Here is a 22,398-nt window from a genome sequence, read left to right as displayed (position 1 = left end):
CCTTCTGAGTTACTACTCTCAATTGAATAGTAAAACCAATTGTATACTTCTTTTTTTCTCAGTCTTTTAAGGCTCATAGAGGGAGGTGTCTCCCCTCCAACAGGAAATCTGATGCTCCATGGAAGGGTTGCTTGTGTTCTAGTTGAGCTTAAATAACCACACAGAAATAATTGCAGGCACCAGGCAATACATTCCTCTTGTGTCAAATGTCTGAAAGCAACTGTAATTAGCAGAATAGGGGAGGAAAAAGTGGAGGTGTATTTCTCCAGTTTGGGAAAAAAGGAGACAGTGGGCACGCAAAGTGCTCAGAACAGACCCTGGCACTTAGGAAGCACGGAATAAATGGTAACTGAGCGGTGGACCCTCTTAACTTCCCCGTCTGTAAATAAGGGAATTGGCTAAGTTGATACATTCTCGGGCCTTGGGTGATTCATTTTCCAGGCGCACGGGGAAACGGAAGCCAGAGGAAAGAAAGAAGCCTGGCGACTCTGCGCCCAGGCCCGGATTTAGCACAGCAGGTAACTACCCACCTAGCTCTGGAGGCGACCCAAGAGCCAGGCTGATGGGGCGGGCAGCGGCCAAGGGGAGGGGCTTACCCGTCTCCGCCCACACCCCACCGTTTTCCTTATTGGCCCCGTGAGCTCGATAACTCGTGACGTCACACGTGTGCGCCACGAGTGTGGAAAAGGGGGCGTGGCCCACCGAGAAGGAGGAGACAAGATGGCGACGTCCGTGGGGCCGCGGTGCCTGAGGTTGCTGCGCGGTGTCACGTCGTGGCGGAACAGGTATAGCTGCTTGGGGAGGTTGCCTCAGGGCCGGAGGCAGCTTAGACCGAACCGGAGTCGGGAGGAGGAGTCGTTTCCCTATTACGGGCTCGACCTGAGGAGGGGTCGGGTGGAGACGGCGCCATCCACCTTCGCCTCAATCAGGTGGGACTCCCGGCGTGTAGGGAGGTCCGGGTTTAGTTGGGGCTGGCCTGAGCGCTCTCGCTTTGCCTTTTACAGCTAAGTGGAAGTCCAGAAGGGAGAAAAACAAGAAAACCAAACAAAACAGATGGTTGCCTGCCCGCCACTAGAGTCGAGGCTGGACTGAACGCTTCTTTCGGGATTTGTGTTCCTGGAAGGGCGACAAGATGTGGGAAGAGCTTTGGACTGAAAGTTGGGGTCTTTACTTTGGATTCTTGGTGTTTGAAGCGAAGAGGTTGGATTCAGTAATCGCAAATAGTCTGTTAAGAAATTAGGTCTTGGTTACTCTGGTTGACTCCCAACTGTTAAGTTCTTAGAGTTGGAAGAGACGTGAGAGGTCATCTAAATCCAGCTATTTTTGGAATTGTGGAAATTGAGGCCTTGAGAGAGGGAGGGACTTGCTCATTTTTACCCAGCCAATTAGTAGCAGAGTCCGGACCCCGACCAGGCTACCTCTGTCTCTCACTCAAGGACCTTTCCCTTAGGCTGTCCACCATGAGGGCATTTATTATCCACAAATAGCTAGGGACCATTTGGACTCTCAGAAAATGGATTAAAATGTGGGTAGCTATGACTCAGAGTCGGCTGCTTGGTGTCATTTCAAAGTGAGAAGGTTTGGAGACGCATAGTGATTTTCGTTTTTCTGGCAGGGTTAATTTTGTCAGCATTGACCAAAACTTGCTCTATGACCAGAGGTGACCTATCATTGTGATTTGGGGAAGTAAAAGGATACTGGATTTGGACTGAAAGTGAGCAGAAACTGATTGTCCTTACCATGAAAGCTTTACTCTCCTATCATGGACTATTTCAGAAATGGTGTAGTTCTCTCAGGAGGGGGCTCTGCAAAGTGTGGTAACAGTTGGGATTTGGAAAGGAGGGTGTCTGCTTTCGATATTAATACCAGATGTGCTGTTTATCAGTCAGCCGTGAATTCACCTAAACTGTGTCATGAGTTAGAATGACTAAAAAATGGCATTCCTAAAATATTTTTTTAGATGAGAAGGAAGATTTACTCGCTCACCATCATTAAAAAAAAGGGTTGGAGGTGGGGAGTCCTCCTTTAGTATTAATATAGATAAATGAGATTGGATTTAGGTGCAGTGATTGGAAAGGATGAGGATTTGGGTACAATAAGAGCTTTTAATTTTCAAAGGTATTATATATTGTTGATAACAAATACCAAAACACAGCATTTTCATAGGCTTTAAAGCATGGCTGTGAGACATACAGATGAAAACCTCATATTGCAGGGGAGTTTTACAGTTACTGGGTGACATGTGGCAGGTGATAGAACAAAGAGAAAACAACGTCTTGGGTGATAATTAAGGGCCATGTTTCCCAAATTTGTTTGATAAAATAATAGGGTAGGTATTTATTAGAAATTGAGATTCCCAGATATATTCCCATCCTGCTGCCAAATTCAGATTTACTAGGTGTAGTAGCTTGGGACTGCAAGTGTCTTGGATGACTCTTAGGTTCAGGCAAGCATACACTGACTCCTTAGTACCTAAGGAGTGGTTGGCTTGTACAAGGCTTTCATTCAGAAATATTGACATTCCTACCACTGCAAACCATGGTGCCAGGGACCATGGGGGAAAGGAACAACAAAGACAGGAATTAAAAATACAGCATTTGGAATGGGCTTTTTGTTTAAAGAATTTTGCAGTCTAGTAGAAGAGAGAGAAAACACTCAACTAAACACTAACACAAGATAGAATGTGGAATAAGGCCTTCAGGAGGTCTGCCAGTTCATTTTTAGAAAAGCTTCGTATGTTCAGAAAGCAGGAGCGATTCTCCCTCTCTCTGCTCCTCCCCCACTCATGCTATGTCTCTCTCTGTCTCTCAAGAATGAATAAATGCTAAAAAAATTTTTTTTAAAAAATGGGGGTGCCTGGGTGGCTCAGTTGGTTAAGCTCCTACTCAGCTCAGGTCATGATCTCATGGTCCGAGAGTTCAAGCCTGCGTCAGGCTCTGAGCTGTCAGCACTCATGCCCTGTCTCTTTCTGTCTCTCAAAAATGAATAAATGTTAAAAAAAAAAAAAAAAAGGGGGAGGGGGCAGGAGAGATAGAAGGATTATAGTTAAAATGTCACCACCAGGGATGATGTTAAAAGATTTTAAGTTTACATGACTTTAATTCTATTTTTTTAATTTTTTTTTTTTTTTTTTTTTTTTTTTTTTTTGAGAGAGAGAAAGAGAACACATGAGGGATGGGCACAGAGAGGGAGACAGAGGATCTGAAGCAGGCTCCATGATCCCAGAGCAGAGCCTGATGTGGGGCTTGAACTCACAAACCATGAGATCATGACCTCAGCTGAAGTTGGATGCTTAATTGACTGAGCCACCCAGGTGCCCCAAAAGTGTTTTTTAACCATGACAGTATGGCCATAGACCAGTCAGTGTGGATACTCGTCATAGGCAGTTTTTTTTTAAAGTAATCTCTACTCCCACAACGTGGGGCTTAAACTCATGACCCCAAGACCAAGAGTTGCTTGCTCCACTGACTGAGCTAGCCATGGGCCCCTGGTCATAGACAGTTGATATAGCCATCCCAGTGTGTGCCAGCTGAACATAAACTCTGTTACTTTAAAAAATAGTAATGGGGTGCACCTGGGTGTCTCAGTGGGTTAAGCGTGCAGCTCTTGATTTTGGCTCAGGTCATGCATCTCTTGGTTCGTGAGATTGTGCTCCTGCTGTCAGTGTGAAACCTGCTTGGGATTCTCTCTCTCCCTCTCTGCCTCTCCCCTGCTCATGCTCGGGCTCCTTCCCTCTCTCTCTCTCTCTCTCTCAAACATAAATAAACATTTAAAAAGTAGTAATATGTAGCTAGGTGCTGGTTTTTTTTTTTTTTTTTTAATTTTTTTTTTCAACGTTTTTTATTTATTTTTGGGACAGAGAGAGACAGAGCATGAACGGGGGAGGGGCAGAGAGAGAGAGGGAGACACAGAATCGGAAACAGGCTCCAGGCTCCGAGCCATCAGCCCAGAGCCTGACGCGGGGCTCAAACTCACGGACCGCGAGATCGTGACCTGGCTGAAGTCGGACGCTTAACCGACTGCGCCACCCAGGCGCCCCACTAGGTGCTGGTTTTTTATGATTATCTCATGTAGTGTCAATGGGATCCTGTTTTTACAGGTGGGGAAATTGAGGCATAGAATTAATTGAGTTTCCTAAAGTCACATTGCTAATGAGTGGCAGTAAGTCATGCATTCAGACTTATGTGCTCACTCATGGGCTTTAATCACCTGCGTGCAGCATGCCCACTTGAGTCACCACCTAGAAGAGTCAGCTGATTGAATTTATCCATTCATCCTTCTGGGGTTTAATCTCACCATTGAGATTGGAGTTCAGTGGGAAGGCAGGCAAAGTAAACAAATAGGTGATATATATATTGATATATATATATATATATACACACACACACACACATATACATACATACATATACATACATACATATACATACACACACACACAGTCTTTTCGTTTCAGGTAGTGAGAAGTGCCATGAAAAAAATAAAGGAAGGTGATTAAAGGGCACATGGTAGTCAGGTAAGACAAACTGAGAAGGGAACATTTCACAGAGAACTGAATGATGAGGGAGTGAGCCACATAGAAGGGTGTGCCCATTAGAACAAACAGCAAATGCAAGGGTGTGGAAAGAGGCAAAGGTGTGGTGAGTACTAGGAGTGGCAACTGGAATGAGTAAGGAGGAGACAGAAAGCAGTAGGATATCTGAGAATCCAGCAAGGACCGAGTACATGGGGTCTGGTCTTTTCTGTTTTGAAAAGGTCACTCTGGCTGTTTTGTGGTGAATAGGATATAGAGGGCCAAGAGTGGAAAGTGGAGAACAGACTTTCTCAATCACTTGTTAAGAGAATCAGGTGTCTTGGGTTAGGGTGTGAGTAGTGGTGGCAATGAGAAATAGATATATTTATATACATCTATATATCTTTATACCTATGCGTGTGTGTGTATAATTTTTTTTTACATTTTTTTTTTTTTTTTTTTTTTTAAGTAATCTCTACACCCAACATGGGGCTCGAATTCATGACCCCGAGAACAAGTCGCATGCTCTTCCAGCTGAGCCAGCCAGGTGCTCCTAGACAGATAAATATATTTTAAAGGTAGAGTCTTCCTGTCTTGCCAGTGGATTGAATGTGGATAATGAGAGAGAAATGTCTTCTATATGAATGAGTCTCAGGGTTTTGACTTGTGTAGCTGTGTAAAGGGTGCCTTTTGCTGAAATGGTATATTATAGTAATGCTGCTATGGTAACAGGTAAACCCCAGCATCTCAGTGACTTAACACAGTGAAAGTTTATGTCTTGGGGCACCTGGGTAGCTCAGTTGGTTAAGCATCTTACTCTTGATCTTGGCTCAGGTCATGATCTCATGGTCTGTGAGTTCAAGCCCCGCATGGGGTTTTGTGCTGACAGCATGGAGCCTGCTTGGAATTCTTTCTCCCTCTCTTTCTGCCCCTCCCCTGCTTGCTCTCTGGCTCTCTCTCTCAAAAATAAACTTTTGAAAAAAAAAATCTTAAAGTTCTCATCACAAGAAAAAAATTTTGTTAACTGTATGGTGACAGATGTTAACCAGACTTATTGTGGTGATCTTTTCACAGTATATATACATATTGATTTATGTTGTATACCTGAAACTAACAATGTTATATGTCGATTATACCTCAGTAAAAAAGAGAGAAAGGGGTCAGTTGTGGCAGATGCTCTGTGAGAGGTCAAATAACACGAGACTCAAGAAATATGCATTGGTGTTGGCAACCTGGAAGTTGTTGGTGACCTTGACAAGAGGTGACATGGTTGAAACAAAAGCTTGGTTGAGCAGGATTAAGAGAGGGTTAGAGGTGAGGAAATAGTGCCAGTGAACATAGCTCTTTTTTTTTTTTCTTTACTTTTTATTTTAATTCCAGTTAATGTACAATGTTATATTAGTTTCAGATGTACAGTGATTCAACACTTCCATACAACACATGCTGCTCATCATGTGACAAGTGCACTGTTTTTTTTTTTTTCTTTTTAATTTTTTAAATGTTTATTTTTTGAGAGATGGGGAGGGACAGAGAGAGAGAGAGAGAGAGAGAGAGAGAGAGAGAGAGAGAATCTCAAGCAGGCTCTGCATTGTCAGCACAGCCTGACACGAGGCTCAAATCCACAAACTGTGAGATCATGACCTGAGCTGAAACCAAGAGTCAGATGCTTAACTGACTGAGCCACCCAGGTGCCCCCTCTTTTTTTTTTAAGTTTGCTTATTAATTTTTGAGAGAGAGTGTGCGGGTGAGTCGGGAAGGAGCAGAGAGAGAGAGAGAGCAAGAGAGAGGATCCCAAGGATCCCAAACAGAGGATCTCCCAGGGCAGGGCCTGATGTGGGGCTCGAACTCACAGACCTTGGGATCATGAACCAAAATCGAGTTGGACACTCAACCAGTTGAGCCACCCAGGTGCTTCGTGACAGGTACACTCCTTAATCCCCATTACCCGTTTAATCTATCCCCTACACACCTCCCTCTGGTAACAACCAGTTCTCTTAATGTTTTGTTTCTTAAATTCCATATATAAGTGAAATCATTTGTTATTTGTCTTCCTCTGACTTATTTCGCTTAGCATTATACTCTCTTGCTCCGTTCGTGTCATTGTAAATGGGAAGATTTCATTCCCTCTGAGGGCCAAATACTATTCCATTGTATATGTATACCATATATTCTTTAACCATTCATCAGTCAATGGACATTTGGTCTGCTTCCATATCTTGGCTATTGTAAATAATGTTACTATAAACATAGGGCTGCATGTATCCCTTTGAATTAGTGTTTTTGTATTCTTTGGGTAAATACCCAGTAGTGTAATTCCTGGATTGTAAGTTCTATTTTTAACTTTTTGAGGAACCTCCATACTGTTTTCTACAGTTGCTATACCAGTTTGCATTCCCACCAGCAGTACAAGACAGTTTCATTTTCTTCACAGCCTTGCCAACACCTGTTGTTTCTTGTGTTTTTGATTTTAGCCATTCTGACAGGTGTGAGGCGATATTGCTTTGTAGTTTTGATTTGCCTGATGATGAGTGCCTTTTCACGTGACTGTTAGCCATCTGTATATCTTCTTTGGAGAAATGTCTGCTCCTGTCTTCTGCCCATTTTTATTTGGATTATTGGTTTTTTTGGGTGTTGAGTTTTTAAGTTCTTTAATATTTTTTGGATACTAACACTTTATTGGATATATCATCTTCTTCCATTCCATAGGTTGCCTTTTAGTTTTGTTTCCTTTGCTGTGCAGCTTTTTATTTTGATGTAGTCCCAATAGTTTGTTTTTGCTTTTGTTTCCCTTGCCTCAGGGGTCCTATCTAGAACCAAGTTGCTACAGCCAATGTCAGAGAAGTTACTGCTTGTGTTCTAGGATTTTTACAGTTGACAGTGCATGTAGCTCTTTTTAAGAGTTTGTTATGAAGGAGAGAAGAAAAGTGGGGTGGAAGCTAGAGAAGGGTCCATGGTAGACAGTGTTTATGTAAGATTGGAGAATATACAGCATTTATCTCAGGATACGAATGATCCAGTTATAAAAGACTAACTAGTGTAATGGGGTATTTGCCAGGCATTTTTTTCCAGGAGCCGGGGTTACAGAGGTGTATGAGAGAACTGAGCTCTGTGTTCTTGGGCAGGCGTGCTGAGGTGAAGGCCCATATGCAAGACAAACCACCTGAGTGCTGTGTGTCTGGTTACAGTGGATAGACCATTATCTCCCATTTGTACCTCCCCAGCCAAGGGAAGAAAAGCCTTATTCAGCAGTCTGCAAACATTCTTTTAGTTGGGGGGTTCAGCATTCATTCTGGAACACAATACAGCGGTGTACAGAACACAACAATGTACCTTTAGTCAGTTTTTACACTTCTTGTTCTAATTCTGTTTGGAAAGCAGGGTTTGAGGCTTTTAGCTTTTGTAGTGGGAGTTTCCAGTCTTAGAGATGAGCATTGTTCACTGCTGAAAGAACATTCATATACTGAAACATACCCTTTGTGTTAATAGCTGTACATCTCTCTGGCCTTAGTGGTGATGATTATCATGATTCCATACTTTTTCTCTATACGAACCTGACCTGCCTGTGGGAGAATCAGATTCTCCCACATATTAGCACCATGCTGTGACGGTGTTTTTAAGTCAATTTCAAGTAAAAGAAAAAAAAAGGTGCCTAAATCTGATCATGTTTGCAGGCTATGTATATAAGACATAACTACTAAATATCCATGAAAATGTGTATTATTGTATGAAGGTCATAAATGTAGTTTTATTTTCCATAAAAGTAGCAATGTAGACATTTGTAATAAATTATTACATCTCACATAAAAGGCCTCAGCAGAAAAAGAAGTGCTTACTGACAAGGACTATTTTCTTTATTTTACTATTTTTTTACTAATTTCTTTACTTTAGATTTCAGGTCAAAATTTGGGGAAACCGAAGTGCTATCTGAATTGACAATGAGATGTGTGCTCTTTGATTAGGGGAAATGAAAATTCACAAATGCTTTCCTTGCTGGCAGTCATTTATTGCCACTGGGAAAATGTCCAGTTTCCTTGGGTGAAGGTGAAAGAGAAACAAACTGAGTCAAAAATAATGTTTTCTTAGGGGCACCTGGGTGGCTCAGTCGGTTAAGCGTCCGACTTCAGCTAGGTCATGATCTCGCAGTTTGGGAGTTCGAGACCCGTGTTGGGCTCTGTGCTGACAGCTCAGAGCCTGGAACCTGCTTCAGATTCTGTGTCTCCCTCTGCCCCTCCTCTGCTCACTCTGTCTCTCTCTGTCTCTCAATAATAAGTAAACATTAAAAAAAAAAATAATGTTTTCTTAGAGTGGAAAGCTATCCTTGGTAATTTTTTTCTCAGGAGGCCTGAAACGTGTTCAATCTGTCAGCATAGCTTGACAAAATAGCAAAGTAGCCACAAAAGATAATCCAGAAATTCTAAATTGAGCTGTCTAGACTTGAAGTAGATTAGAATAGTTACACATGGTTTGTGTCATTTTTTTTCCAGGACAGATTTTTAAAATTTAAAATGTGTTAGATTCTTTAATGCGTAGGGGTTAGATGTTTTAAAAACAAATTTTTTTTTAATGTTTATTTATTTTAGAGAGAGAGACAGAGCATGAGTGGGGGAGGGGCAGAGAGAGAGGGAGACACAGAATCCGAAGCAGGCTCCAGGCTCTGAACTGACAGCACAGAGCCCGATGTAGGGCTCGAACTCATGGACCGTGAGATCATGACCTGAGCCGAAGTCGGATGCCCAACCGACTGAGCCACCTGGCCTCCCCTGGGGGTTAGATGTTTACAAGGCTGTGTAGAGTTCTTTTGTGGTACAGAAACATACGGCTTTGTGTAAGAGTGCTGGCTTTACTGCCTGTTATGATATTATGCTTAATTAAGAAAATAACTTTATTGTGAAATAGTTTCAGAAGTTAAAATAGAATTCCCAAATACTCTTTACCCAGATTCCCCAGATGTCGACTGTATTTGCTTTACTATTCTCCCTCCCTGTCCCCTCTTCAGGTGTATGTGTGTGTGTATATATATATTTTTCCAAAACACTTGAGAGAAAATTACAGATTTGATATTCCTTTACTTTGAACCATTTCAGCTTTTTTCCTACAAGAACATTTTTCTCACACAACCACATTGGTGGTCAAAACCAGGAAATTAACATTCATATAAGATTGTTAGTGAATCTATAGATTGTGTTCAAGTTTTGCCAGTTGCTCCACTAATTTTTTAAAAATTTTAAGGTAAATGTTTAACAGTTCATTTCTGTTTGCTTATAGCCTCCTCCACCATGAGAACACTGTTCTGAGCCATTTCCTACAGTCCTTAAGGAAGCTGCCTGTCAGAGCCTTTTATACAAGTAAGTAGCAATTATAGGTAGTGCTGGCCTCTCTGTGCTTCAGTTTGCTTATCGGTATACTGGGATAAACAGGTCCTATTTCACTGGGAAATTATTAGAATTAAATTAAAATTAAATGACCTTATATCTGTGGAGTGCTTAGAGTACCAGGCATATAGTTATTACTGAAGCACTAGTGATTGTGACCTGATCGTTTTTACTGGCTGCATAGTATTCCATTGAATGACTGTACCATTTGGTGTTAGACATTTAAATTGTTTCTGGGCTTTTTCTACTATATACTTATTCTTTTCTCCTTAATGTTTATTATTAAGAGAGAGCACGAGCAGGGGAGGGTCAGAGAGTGGGGACAGGATCTGAAGTGGGCTTTGCACTAACAGCAATAAGCTGGATGTGGGGCTCGAGCCCACAAACTGTGAGATCGTGACCTGAGCTGAAATCAGACGCTCAACTGACTGAGCCACCCAAGGACCTCTCTACTATACATTTCTGTGGTAATATATCTTTGTGCAGCTTCAGGATAAATTTGTAGAGTTAGACTTGATGAATCAGAAGATTTATGTGTTTTGCAAGTTGGTATTTAGGCCAAATTGCTCTTCAAAGAGGATTGTTCCACTTTATATGCGTTTGAGTAGGAGGTGCTCGTGAATGTGTCAGTTCCCCACACCCTCATCAAAACAGTGGATTGTGAACTTTTTGATATTGTAAGCAGCCATTTGAACTTGTACAAGAATGTGTCTTGTCCTAACTATTTAGATACCATTTTTTTAAGTTTACTTATTTTGAGAGAGAGAGAATGTGTGAGCAGGGGAGGAGCAGAGAGAGAGAGAGGGAGAGAGAAAAAGAGAGAGAGAGAGAGAATGAGAGAGAGAGAGAATCCTAAGCAGGCTCTGTGCTGTTAGTGCAGAGCCTGATGTGGGACTCCATCTCACAAACTGTGAGATTATGACCTGAGCCAAAATTGAGAGTTGGGTGTTTAACCAGCTGAGCCACCCAGGCACCACCTAGATATCCTTTTTATTCTATCATATCAGAAGCCATTTGTCCAGTGAGAAGATCTTGGGGATAAAATGAGATGGTTGATGAGAGTGAAAGCAAAACATTTATTTATTTATTTATTTATTTATTTATTTATTTAAAATGTTTGTTTATTTTTGAGAAAGAGAGACAGAGTGTGAGCAGGAAAGGGATAAAGAGAGACATAGAATCCAAGCAGGCTCCAGGCCCCAAGCTGTCAGCACAGAGCCTGATGTGGGGCTTGAACTCACAGACCATGAGGTCATGACCTGAGCTGAAGTCAGCCACTCAACCAACTGAGTCATTCAGGTGCTCCTATTTATTTAAAAAAAAGTTTTTTTTAAGTTTATTTATTTATTTTGAGAGAGAGAGCGAGTGAGCGCAGAAGCGGGAGAAGGGCAGAGGTGCCCCTCCACTATTTAACTTTAGAACATTTTCATTCCCTCCTCACTGCGCCTCAACACCCCCCCGACCCCGCCCCAAGCCTGCAGTCCCTTGCAGCCACTAATCTACTTTACGTCTCTGTAGTATGTTTCCTATACTGGACGGTTCATGTGAAAGAAATTCTACAGTATGCAGCCTTTTGTGGCTGGCTTCTTTCATGTATTGTTTTCAAGGTTCATGTTATATCATGTGTCAATACTTCATTCCTTTTTTATTATCAAGTAATATTCTATTATATGGATATACCTCATTTGGTTTATTCATTCACCAATTGAAGGCCATTTGGATTGTTTCTGTTTTTTGGCTGGTGTTGGACATTCTTGCACAAATTTTTGTGTAGATGTATCTTTCGTTTCTCTCAGGAATATCCCTAAGAACAGAATTGCTGGGTCGTGTGGTAATTTTATGTTTAACATTTTGAGGAACTGACAAACTCTTTTTCAAAGTGGCTGCCCCACTTTACAAAATCCCACCAGCAGTGTACGGGGGTTCAAGTTTCTCCACATCCTTGCCAATACTGAGTTGTCTTTCTTTTTTTTTTTTAAACTAAAAAATTTTTTTGAGAGAGAGTGCGCACGAGAGGGGCAGAGGGAGAGGAAGAGAGAGCATCCCAAGCAACCTCCGCGCTGGGCTTGATCTCACAATCCTGACATCATGACCTGAGCCAAAATCAAGGGTCAGCCACTTAACCGACTAAGCCACCCAGGTGCCCCTGAATTGTCTTTGATTATAACCATCCTAGTGGGTGTGAAGTTGTAGCTCAGTTTGGTTTTGATTTGCATTTCCCTGATCACTAATGATGTTGTATTGGTTTGTTACAGCTGTTGTAACAAAGTACCACAAACTGAGTGGCTTAAACAGTAGAAAACTTACTCAAGTTCTGAGACTAGAGGTTTGAGATCAAGGTGTCACAGGATTGCTTCCTTCTGATGGTCATGAGAGAGAATCTGTTCCATGCCTCATGTCTAGCTTCTAATGGTTTGCTGGCGGTCTTTGGCTTGTAGAAGCATCATCCTGGTCTCTGCCTTCATCTTCACATAGCATTCTCCCTATAAGCGTGTCTGTCTCCAGATTTTACCTTTTTATAAGGACACCAGTCATATTGGATTATGGCCCACCATGATGACCTTATTTCATCTTGTTTACCTCTCTAGAGACCCTGTATCCAAGTAAAGTCACATTCTGGGGTACTGGGAATTAGGACTCAGCATACGAATTTTGGGGGGACACAGTTCAACCCATAATAGATGTTTAACATCTTTTCATGTGCTTATTGGTCATATGTATATCTTCTTTGGAGAAATGTTTATTCAAATCCTTTGTACATTTTTTAATTGGGTTGTCTTTTTTATTATCAAATTGTAAGAATTTATGAGAGTTTGCATTGTAGTATACTAGTGTCCAGTCAGAATTGGGCCTGGATTGTAAAAGTAAGGTCAGAGAGTGCTGGATGAGAAGTGATACCTGACTCCCAGTTGTGGACCTGGTGGTGTCTTGCCAGGCAACTTTGATTAGTTTTGCTTCTTGATCTCTTTTGTGATTCAATGTTTTCATGTTAAATTCTCTGGCTATGGTGGCAGTTGAGGTGCATTGTAGTTTCACAGGAAAGATGCTTGTCCCTTACTTATTGGTAAGATTTGGAGACAGAAGGGTCTTACTAGTGACTCAAGGTTGCACCTGCTTATCATACCCCTTTAGGGTCCTGTAACCTTTACTGAAGGCTTCTTTTTTTTTTTTTTTTTAATTTTTTTTTTTTTTTTAGAGAGAGAGAGAGAGAGAGAGAGACAGAGTACGAATGGGGGAGGGACAGAGAGAGAGGGAGACACAGAATTGGAAGCAGGCTCCAGGCTCTGAGCTGTCAGCACAGAGTTCGATGTGGGGCTCGAACCCACAAACTGTGAGGTCATGACCTGAGCCAAAGTCAGATGCTTAACTGACTGAGCCACCCAGGCACCCCTACTGAGGGCTTCTAAGATGCGTGACTTTTCCTGGGCCTCCTTTTGGTGCTGTTTGCATGACTCATCCCTGTCCCTTCTCCCAGTCTCAGAATTTTCTATTTTTTTGTTAACAGATGCCAGAAGAGTCCACACTGCCCCTGCTCGAACCTTGTTCCTGCTGCGCCCCCTGCCCATTCTGTTGGTGACAGGCAGCGGGTATGCAGGTTACCGGCAGTATGAGAAGTACAGGGAGCGAGAGCTGGAGAAGCTGGGCTTGGAGATTCCACCCAAACTTGCTGGTCCCTGGGAGGTAGGACTAAGGTGCAGTCACCGTGAATTCTCATTTAACACAACTTTTTAAATTGCCCCAAAGTTGAAATGTTTGAAAAACTGCAATGTTCTTTTTTGGAGCTCATGTCTCCAGTGGGTTTTTGGCCAGACACAGACATTATACCTTTGGTGTCATGTTGGGCTTCCCTTCTGTGTCCACACTTACTCCTAATCTCCCCAACAGCTCTGAGGAGAAATTCATTACCTGCTGTTGAAATCCTCAGAGTTCATGCCCTTCTCTGAGGATAAGCTGAAACAGTTGGACTTTTGGGATGTGGATAACTTCTCACCAGGAACCAGACTGAAATAATCAAATTTCCTTTATTTTTATTGCTCAAAATGCTTCCCCGACAATAGGACCTTTCAGTAGGGGCAGGCTTCAATGTTGTTGAACCATGAATGATGTACAGTAGAACTGTCTTATTCATCTGTGCTCCAGTGGCCCAGAATGATTGGTAACTTAGAGTAGACAGTCAGTAAATTTGGAACTGAGTATTAAGATGCAAGCTTAAAAATGTCTTCTCAGCCATAATTTAGCAAATAAAAAATCTGAAATATTAGTAGAGCCAGTGGGTAAAAGCCGGGGTGGGGGGGGTGAGAGTAGAGACTTTATGGTATTTAGATGATGCTCTTGGGTTTCCTCATGAGCCGTTCCCTATCAGTAATCCAGCTCTGCTGAATCCACTGACCAAGGCATGTGGGTCTTAAAGGCGAGTTCCAGCCATGTTCCTCAGTAGCTGTGTGAACGTGAACATGTCACTTGCCATTTGGTTCTCTGTGTGACTATGTCATAAACAACTATAAAATAGGTTGGATTGGAACCCAACTGAGATTTCTTCCAGCTCTAGCATAGTTTATCTAGGAATATTTGTTGGCATTGGCATTACATGCTACATTATAGGCTTCCTCCTAAAGTCCTGTTTTGAATTTTGGTTTTGACCCTCTTCCTCCAGTAGAATCTAGTGTAAAGATTTCACCTGATTTCCACCAGTCCTATAAAACTGTGACTTATTCAGCTGGTCATACAGATCCAGATGTGGCTGTTACCCAAGGAGATACCTGCTTCCCCGTGTGTCTGTCCTTTTTCTGGCCTATTCATACACCTTGGGCTTCATAATAGCCTATCTCAGACCAAGAAAAAAAAAGGCTTTCTGTTTTCTGGTAGTATATGACAAAGTCCTTTTGGCGAAGGGTAATTGTGTAGTATGTGAGTCACACTTTGAAATTTTGCTGTACTCTATTTCCCGTGACATTGATGGTTTCCTCTGTAAACGTACCTTCTTGTTTAGGCTGATACTTGTAAGACTGTGATCAATGACCCCACTCAAGATGGTTTCTCTCTGACCCCAAGCATTTGTCAAGCTGAGTCACCCTGCAATGAGCTCGAGACCCATTTCAAAGGTCTTCCAAGAGAATCTACATTTGGAAGAAATCTGTGACTTCTAAAATCATAAAAGACTAATGTCAGTCGTATTTTTTAGCATTCACCATTTGTATAATTGGAATTACTGCCATATGTGAGTCAATGTCTGAAAGACGACTGTTTGTAAAGAGGACAGGGTTGATTGGCTTATAAGTTCTAGGGCCTGTACAGTAACAGAATACTGGATCAGAGTGGCTCAGTGCTGCACAAGATCTGAAGCCCCTATTGGTTCAGAGCTGGATTTAAGTTAGATACTGTTAGATTCTTTTGACTGAGTAAAATGGCTATAGGACTGCTGGATTTACAGGCAGGACTCCAGCATTTCACTTTATGAAAGGGAAATGGTCTGGACTCTGACCAGATATTGTAGGATTTCCGGAGAGGCAGCAGGTCGTGAGAAGGGAGAGTGCTGACTAGGAGTCATGGGCTGGATCCTAGTCCTACCCCTGCCCCACCTAATCCCTGTCATCTCATGAAAAATGAGAGTACCCCAATCTGGTCAATCATCAGAATTGGGGGGGAGCTTTAAAACTATGAATTCTTTGTTCTTATCCCTGGAGATTTAGAAAGTTTGAGCAAGACTCAAGATTTTTGTTTTTAAAAAGCCCCTTTGAGGATTCTGATGATAGTGTAGGAACCATGGGCAGATGAGCTGTAAGGTTCCCTTCAGGGCTCTGTTTTTTAAGTGGCAAATGAAAATTTCTGTGGGTGATTTTGCTGGAATATAATCTCTTCATATCCTTGGGTCAAGTCAGGCATCTCCAGAGCTTAAGAGAAGACAGGCTGGTAGTTAGGCTGAGATGAGCTCCTGGGGTCAGTGGCACAGTTGAGGTGACTGGGTGATTTTGTTTTACCAATAGCATTTTCTGGATTTCCAGGAGATAGACATGGGTCTAGGGGCAATGTAGCCTTCCCCACACATGAAGCAGTCCTGCTAGCTCCTGTTGGTCAGTGTGCCAGCAGGAAGCTTTTGTTCCCCTTTCCCATCCTGTAAGTTTCTCTTGTGTTGAAGAAATATCTGGGCATCCCTCTCTATCAAAACTTTAAAATATTTTAAAAATGTTTGTTTTGGGACTCCTGGGTGGCTCAGTTGGTTAAGCGTCTGACTTCAGCTCAGGTCATGATCTCACAGTTCGTCAGTTCAAGCCCCGCATTGGGCTCTGTGCTGACAGCTCAGAGCCTGGAGCCTGCTTCAGATTCTGTGTCTTCCTCTCTCTTTGGCCCTCCCCAACTCACACTTTGTCTCTCTCAACAATAAATAAACATTAAAAAAAAAAAGTAAAAAAAAATTAAAATGTTTGTTTATTTTTCGGAGAGAGAGAACAAGAAAGATAATGCGTGCATGAGCAGGGAAGGGGCAGAGAGAGAGAAATCCCAAACAGGCTCCACACTGACAGTGTAGAGCCCTGTGAGGGGCTCAAACTCATGAACCTGTGAGATCATGACCTGAGCCAAGATCAGGGGTTGGACGCTCAACTGACTGAGCCATCCAAATGCCCCAAAACTTTTGTAATTTGGTAATTTTTTATTTTTTAAGTAAGTTCTGTGCCCAACATGGGGCTTGAACTCATGACCCCAAGATCCAGAGTCACATGCTCTAGGGGTGCTAGGGTGACTCAGTTGGTTGAGTGTCTGACTTTGGGTCAGGTCATGATCTTGCAGTTGTGGGTTCGAGCCCTCCATCGGGCTTGCTGCTGTCAGCCTGTCAGCTCGAAGCTGGCTTTGGATCCTCTGTTCCCCCCTCTCTCTGCCCCTCCCTTGCTTGTGCTCTCTCTCAAAAAAAAAAAAAAAAAAAAAGAATCACAAGCTCTATTGGCAGAGCCAGCCATGTACCCCCCTGTATCAAAACTCTTAAGAGCATGTTTGTAATGCTTTAGGTTGAATAGCACCTCACAGTTTTTCTTTCTTTCTGTTTTCAAAGTTTATTTATTTTGAGAGTGAGAGAGCGCACCGTGCGCGTGTGTGTGCATGCATGAGCAGGGGAGGGGCAGAAAGAGGAGGAGAGAGGGAATCTCAAGCAGGCTCTACAATAAGCATGGAGCCCAATGTGGGGATCCATGCCATGACCATGAAATCACGACCTCAGCTGATGTCAAGAGTCAGACACTCAACTGACTGAGACACCCACGTACCCCAGCACCTCACATTTTTTCTGAATCTGTTTATTTATAACAGCTCACTGAGGTGGCAAAGGCCGGTGTTAGAGCCATTTTACAAAAAGAAAGACCATTTGGTAGCAGAGTGGGTTCCAGAACAGAGATCTTTCGATGCCCAATCCCATACTCTTTAAAACAATACCATGTTGCCAATAAAAGGTGCTGTTAGTACAGAATTTAGACAGTGATAGCAAGAGATGGAGGTGAGCTTTAACCTGCCCACTGGGGCTTGCTGTGTACTCAAGGTACCTCCATTCTGTGAGGGCTCCGCCTGTTTAAATTATGAGGTGAATTGAGTATACTGACTTGAAAAGTTGTCTGTAGTTACATAGGTGAGAATTCATATTATGCCACCCATCCCCCATCATAATACTCTTGAAGAATTTATATACATCTCTTTCCTTTATTTCAGTTCTTCCTGTCCACCCCCCTGCCCTTTCTCCTCCCTCTCTAACAGTATAGAAGAAACCATTGCTCCAAAATGTGTGCCATCTCACTCACTGCAAGCTCTACTCTGGGGTGCGGGGAGAGGGCATGGCTCTTGCAGAGGGGAGGTGGGTGTTGGATGTGATTTAAGGAGACTTGAACTCAGCTGTGGGTCTTGAGTGTGTTTCATTTTCATGTGTTCTGTTTTTCACATTTAAGAAAATGTTTCTAGCCTCTTTGCCTGCTCTGAGAGTCCTATTCTTTTCATGGTAGGAAAAGAAGCACATGTAGTTGGCTGAGTAGAAATGAAACCTGTGTGTTTGTTTTATGTAATTAAGGGAATTCTGCAACTAGCAGCAAAGTAAGTAGCCTGTTGAGACCAAATAATTTGGTCATTTACCTGCTTGTAAAGGTAAATGTTCATTTTTTAAAAAATCAGAAAACATTACAAAATATGAAAATGAAAACAGTAGTGACCCACGATCCCACAATGCACAGGAAACCACAGTTCACATTTTGGGGAACTTAGCCCTTCCGGGCTTTTAGATGTTTAGGAATATGTATTTTAATTTTAATTTTTAAAAAGTGTTTATTTATTCTAAGGGTGGGGGCAGAGAGAGGGAGATAGAGAATCCCAAGCAGGCTCTGCACCACCGTCACAGAGCCCGATGTGGGACTCGAGCTCACTAACCGAGAGATTATGACCTGAGCTGAAATCAAGAGGTGGACCCAAGCTCAACTGACTGAGCCACCCAGGCACCCGAGTTAATTTTTAATGAGATAGTTTAAAAAATGTTTTTAAGTTTATTTATTTCGAGAGAGTACATGAGTAGGGGAGGGGCAGGGAGGGGGAGGGAGAGAGAGAAAGAGAAAGAGAATCCCAAGCAGGCCCCACACCATCAGTTCAGAGCCTGACATGGGGCTTGAACTCACAAACTGTGAGATCATGACCTGAGCCAAAGTTGGACATTTAACCAATTGAGCCATCTAGGAGCCCCGAAATGTTTAAAATGTTTTAAATAAAACATGATTATATAAAAATTCAAATACTACCGAAGGGTTTACATAAAAATATCTTCCATTTTCTGCCCCATCTACTAATCCCATCCCTGCTCTCCAGAAGCATGCAAGCATTTTTTTTTTTTTTTAATTTATTTTTGAGATAGAGTGCGAGAGAGTGCACGGGGGAGGGGCAGAGAATGGAGACACAGAATCGGAAGCAGGCTCCAGGCTCTGAGCTGTCAGCACCGACCATGGGGCTCGAACTCACGAGCTGTGAGATCACGACCTGAGCCAAAGTCAGACGCTTAACCGACTGAGCCACCCAGGCGCCCCTAAGCATGCAAGCGTTTTTAACGTTACTGTATCTTTCCAGAACGTCTCTCCCTACTTACATATATTTTGGCTACTCAAAGGTGGCTTAATTTTTTTGTTTAATTGAGAAATAATTGACATACATCACTTATGTAAGTTTAAGGTATACAGCATGATGGTTTGATTTACATATATTGTGAAATGATTGCCAGAATAACAGCTAACATCCATCATCTCTATAGAAAACATTTTTAAAAAAGAAAAAAGGAAAAAAGAAAACATTTTTTCCTGTGATGAGAACTCTTAGGATTAATTCTCTTTACTTTCCTATGTGATGTACAGCAGTGTTAGCTATAGGCATCATTTTGTACATTACATCCCTAGTCCTTATCTCTCTTATAACTGGAAGTTTATACCTTTTGACCTTCTTCCAATTCCCTGTCTCCCTCTGCTCCACCCCCTATACTCTGATCCCTTTTCCTCTTGAGTTTGGTTTTTCTTTTTTTTTTTCCCCTTGTATTCATTTTTTTAGATTCCACTTATATATAAGTGAGATCATGCAGTATTTGTCTTTCTCTGGCTCACTTAATGAACTTAGCATAATGCCTTCAGGGTTCATCCATGTTGTTGCAGGTGGTAGGATTTCTTCATTTTTTTTCTGGCTGAAAAAGATTCCAATGTATGTATGTATGATGTATGTACGTACACACGCACAAACATACATATACACCACAACTTGTTTATCTATTGGACACTAGGTTATTTCCATGTCTTGGCCATTGTAAATAATGCTGCCATCATGATTTCATTTTTAAGTCACTTTTACTCATGTATTGTCATTTACTTGCAATAAAACATACCCTTTTTAAGTATACAGTTCATTGTTGCTTTTTTATTTTTATTTTTAAAAATTTTTTAACGTTTATTCATTCTTGAGAGAGATACAGAGTGTGAGCAGGGTAGGGGCGGAGAGAGAGACATACACAGAATCGGAAGCAGGCTCCAGGCTCTGAGCCGTCAGCACAGAGCCTGACGCGGGGCTTGAACTCATGAGCGGTGAGATCATGACCTGAGCTGAAGTTGGACGCTCAACCGACTGAACCGCCCAGGCGCCCCTCTCTTTTATTTTTTACTAAAAAATTTTTTTGAATGTTTTTATTTTATTTTATTGAGATAGAGACAGAGCACGAATGGGGGAGGGGCAGAGAGAGGGAGAGAGAATCTGAAGCAGGCTCCAAGCTCTGAGCTGTCAGCACAGAGCCAGATGTGGGGCTTGAATTCCCGGACCATGAGATCATGTCCTGAGCTGAAGTCCGATGATTAACCGACTGAGGCCCCCCAGGTGCCCCTATATATCTTCTTTGAAGGAATGTCTATTCAAGGCCTTTGTCCATTTTACATTGGGTGGTTTGTTTTTTGTTGTTGGGTTGCAGGAGTTTTTTATATATTCTGGATACTAGACCCTTACCAGATACATGTATTTGCAAATACTCTATTCTGTGGATTGTATTTTCACTCTCTTGATAACATGTTTTGATACACAAAAATTTTTAATTTTGATTAAGTCTAGTTTATCTATTTTTACCTTTATTGCTTATGTTTTTGTTGTCCTATCCAAGAAGTCATTCTGAATCCAGTATTGTGAAGATTCTCTTCTAAGAAAAATTAGGCCTTTCTCTCTCTCTCTCTTTTTTTTTTTTTTTTTAAGAAAAATTGTAGGTCTTCTGTTTAGGTTTTTGGTACATTTTGTGTTCGTTTTTTTTAATGGTGTAAGGTAAGGGTCCGACTTCATTCTTTTGCATGTGGTTGTCAGTTTTCTCAGTGCCATTTGTTGGAAAGACTGTCCTTTTCCCATTGGATGGTCTTAACATCCTTGTGGAAATCTATCTCCTTTTCTTTTTTTTTAATGTTTATGTGTTTATTTTTTGAAAGAGTGCATGTGCAAACTGGGGAGGGGCAGAGAGAAGGGGAGAGAGAATCCCAAGCAGGCTCCATGCTGTCAGTGCAGAACTGGGTGCAGGGCTTGATCCCGTGACCTGAGCCAAAATCAAGAGTCGGCCGCTTAATCAACTGAGCCGCCCAGGAGCCCTTCTCCTTCTCTTTTAAATGACAGAGATGATATAACACTATGACAGAATGTTAGAAAACAGGGAGGGCAGTCATGATCCCCTCTAGTCGCTCTGGCTTCTGTGGCGATAGATTGTAGGAGGGCTGGGGTGGAGACAGGGAGACTGGTGGGAGGCTCTGATGGTATCCCAGCGAGAGAAGGTGGTGGCTTGGATCGGGGTGGGTGAAGGGCTTGATTCTCGGTGTGTTTTGAGGGGAGAGTGAACAGGATGCACTGAGGAATTGGATGGGGAGAGATGGGGCAATGACTCATGATTTTCTTACTCGAGCGTATGGAGGGGTGAAGTAGCTCTTGACAGAGAGCTGGGGAAGAAATAGGCAACAGCTAGACTCTGTTACCTTAATTCGGTTTGTACTTTTCTTTTCTTTTTCTTTTTTTTTTTTTTTGTAATTTGCTTTTCTTTAAATCAAGTCCACTTCAGCATTTTTCACATGTTTCTTCTGTTTATATCGGCTCATAGTGTTTGTAAATTTAATATTTACACCGAATGGCATAGAACAAGGAATCCATGCTCCTCCAGAAACAGGGCTCCCAGCCTTGTCAAACCATGAGGATGCCCTTGGCCTTAGAGCAGGAGCCGAGAGTTGAGGAGCTGCTTTCAGGAGTTTCTTCTCAGGAACCCATGATGTCATGGACAAGTTCTGGGTTTGTGGTCAAACTGCCTGTTCAGTTAAGCTGCCCAAGGCCTGGTGTTTGGCCTTAGAAAGGAGGGTGCTTGACACCGGCATCTCTCTGTAGAGAGCTGGCTTTGCATGAATAGCACAGGGGATAGAAGACAACCAGGTGTGCCTGCAGCTGTCACATGTTCTGGGTTTGTGTGGTAGTTGTGATTCCAGATATGCTGTCCTTGTGTCCTCATTGTCCTTTTGTCCTCATTGTCAAAAAGGGAACCAAAACCTTCATAGGCATTTCTTAACAAGAGGGGTTGAAGTGTGTTGCATCTGTAAACCTAAAGTGTACAGTGCACACCTGTGCAGCATAGTGACTCCAAGGCTTCCTGTGAACACCTAGGTGATTTGAGTTCCATGCAGGATGACATCTGGTGGCAGACTCCTTTGGTCTCTGGCATTTCCAGGGTGTCCTTTTTTTCTTGACTGCTGGACCTGAGAACAGAGATGCATCTGGTAGGAAAGCTGGCCTGCTGGAAATGGTGGACTCTTTGGGGAGGAAGCAGTCCTCCTGTCTCTCTTCCTGCCAGCCTCCAGAGGTGATCCACAGACAGAGGTGGGCCTATGACTGCAGAGCAAGTGGGGATTGGCAGCTGGCCTTTCTTATCAGGTGCAAAGGGCTCTCACTTGAACACCTGCACCTAGCCTGGAGGCACCCAGCCTGGAGCCAGGCACTTCGGGTGCTGAACATACCTGG

At 42.5% G+C, this 22,398-nt stretch overlaps 1 protein-coding gene across 2 annotated transcripts in view; it reads left to right on the top strand.

Moving 5' to 3' along the window:
* Window positions 1-695: 695 nt before the first annotated feature.
* The window catches only part of PISD (phosphatidylserine decarboxylase), a 36,849-nt gene continuing 15,146 nt past the window's right edge, over window positions 696-22,398 (top strand). The window contains exons 1-3 of one of the 2 annotated variants that reach the window (XM_049619058.1): window positions 696-785; window positions 9,779-9,858; window positions 13,391-13,566. In XM_049619058.1, the coding sequence (XP_049475015.1) occupies window positions 721-785; window positions 9,779-9,858; window positions 13,391-13,566 (321 nt within the window). In that variant the 5' untranslated portion in view covers window positions 696-720. Of the gene's footprint in view, window positions 786-9,778; window positions 9,859-13,390; window positions 13,567-22,398 lie in introns of those variants that run through there. The other variant, XM_049619061.1, reaches the window with a different exon arrangement.

Source organism: Panthera uncia (assembly GCF_023721935.1).
Source record: "Panthera uncia isolate 11264 chromosome D3 unlocalized genomic scaffold, Puncia_PCG_1.0 HiC_scaffold_8, whole genome shotgun sequence".
Classification (NCBI taxonomy): domain Eukaryota; kingdom Metazoa; phylum Chordata; class Mammalia; order Carnivora; family Felidae; genus Panthera; species Panthera uncia.
This window is presented reverse-complemented; position numbering and strand designations above follow the sequence as displayed.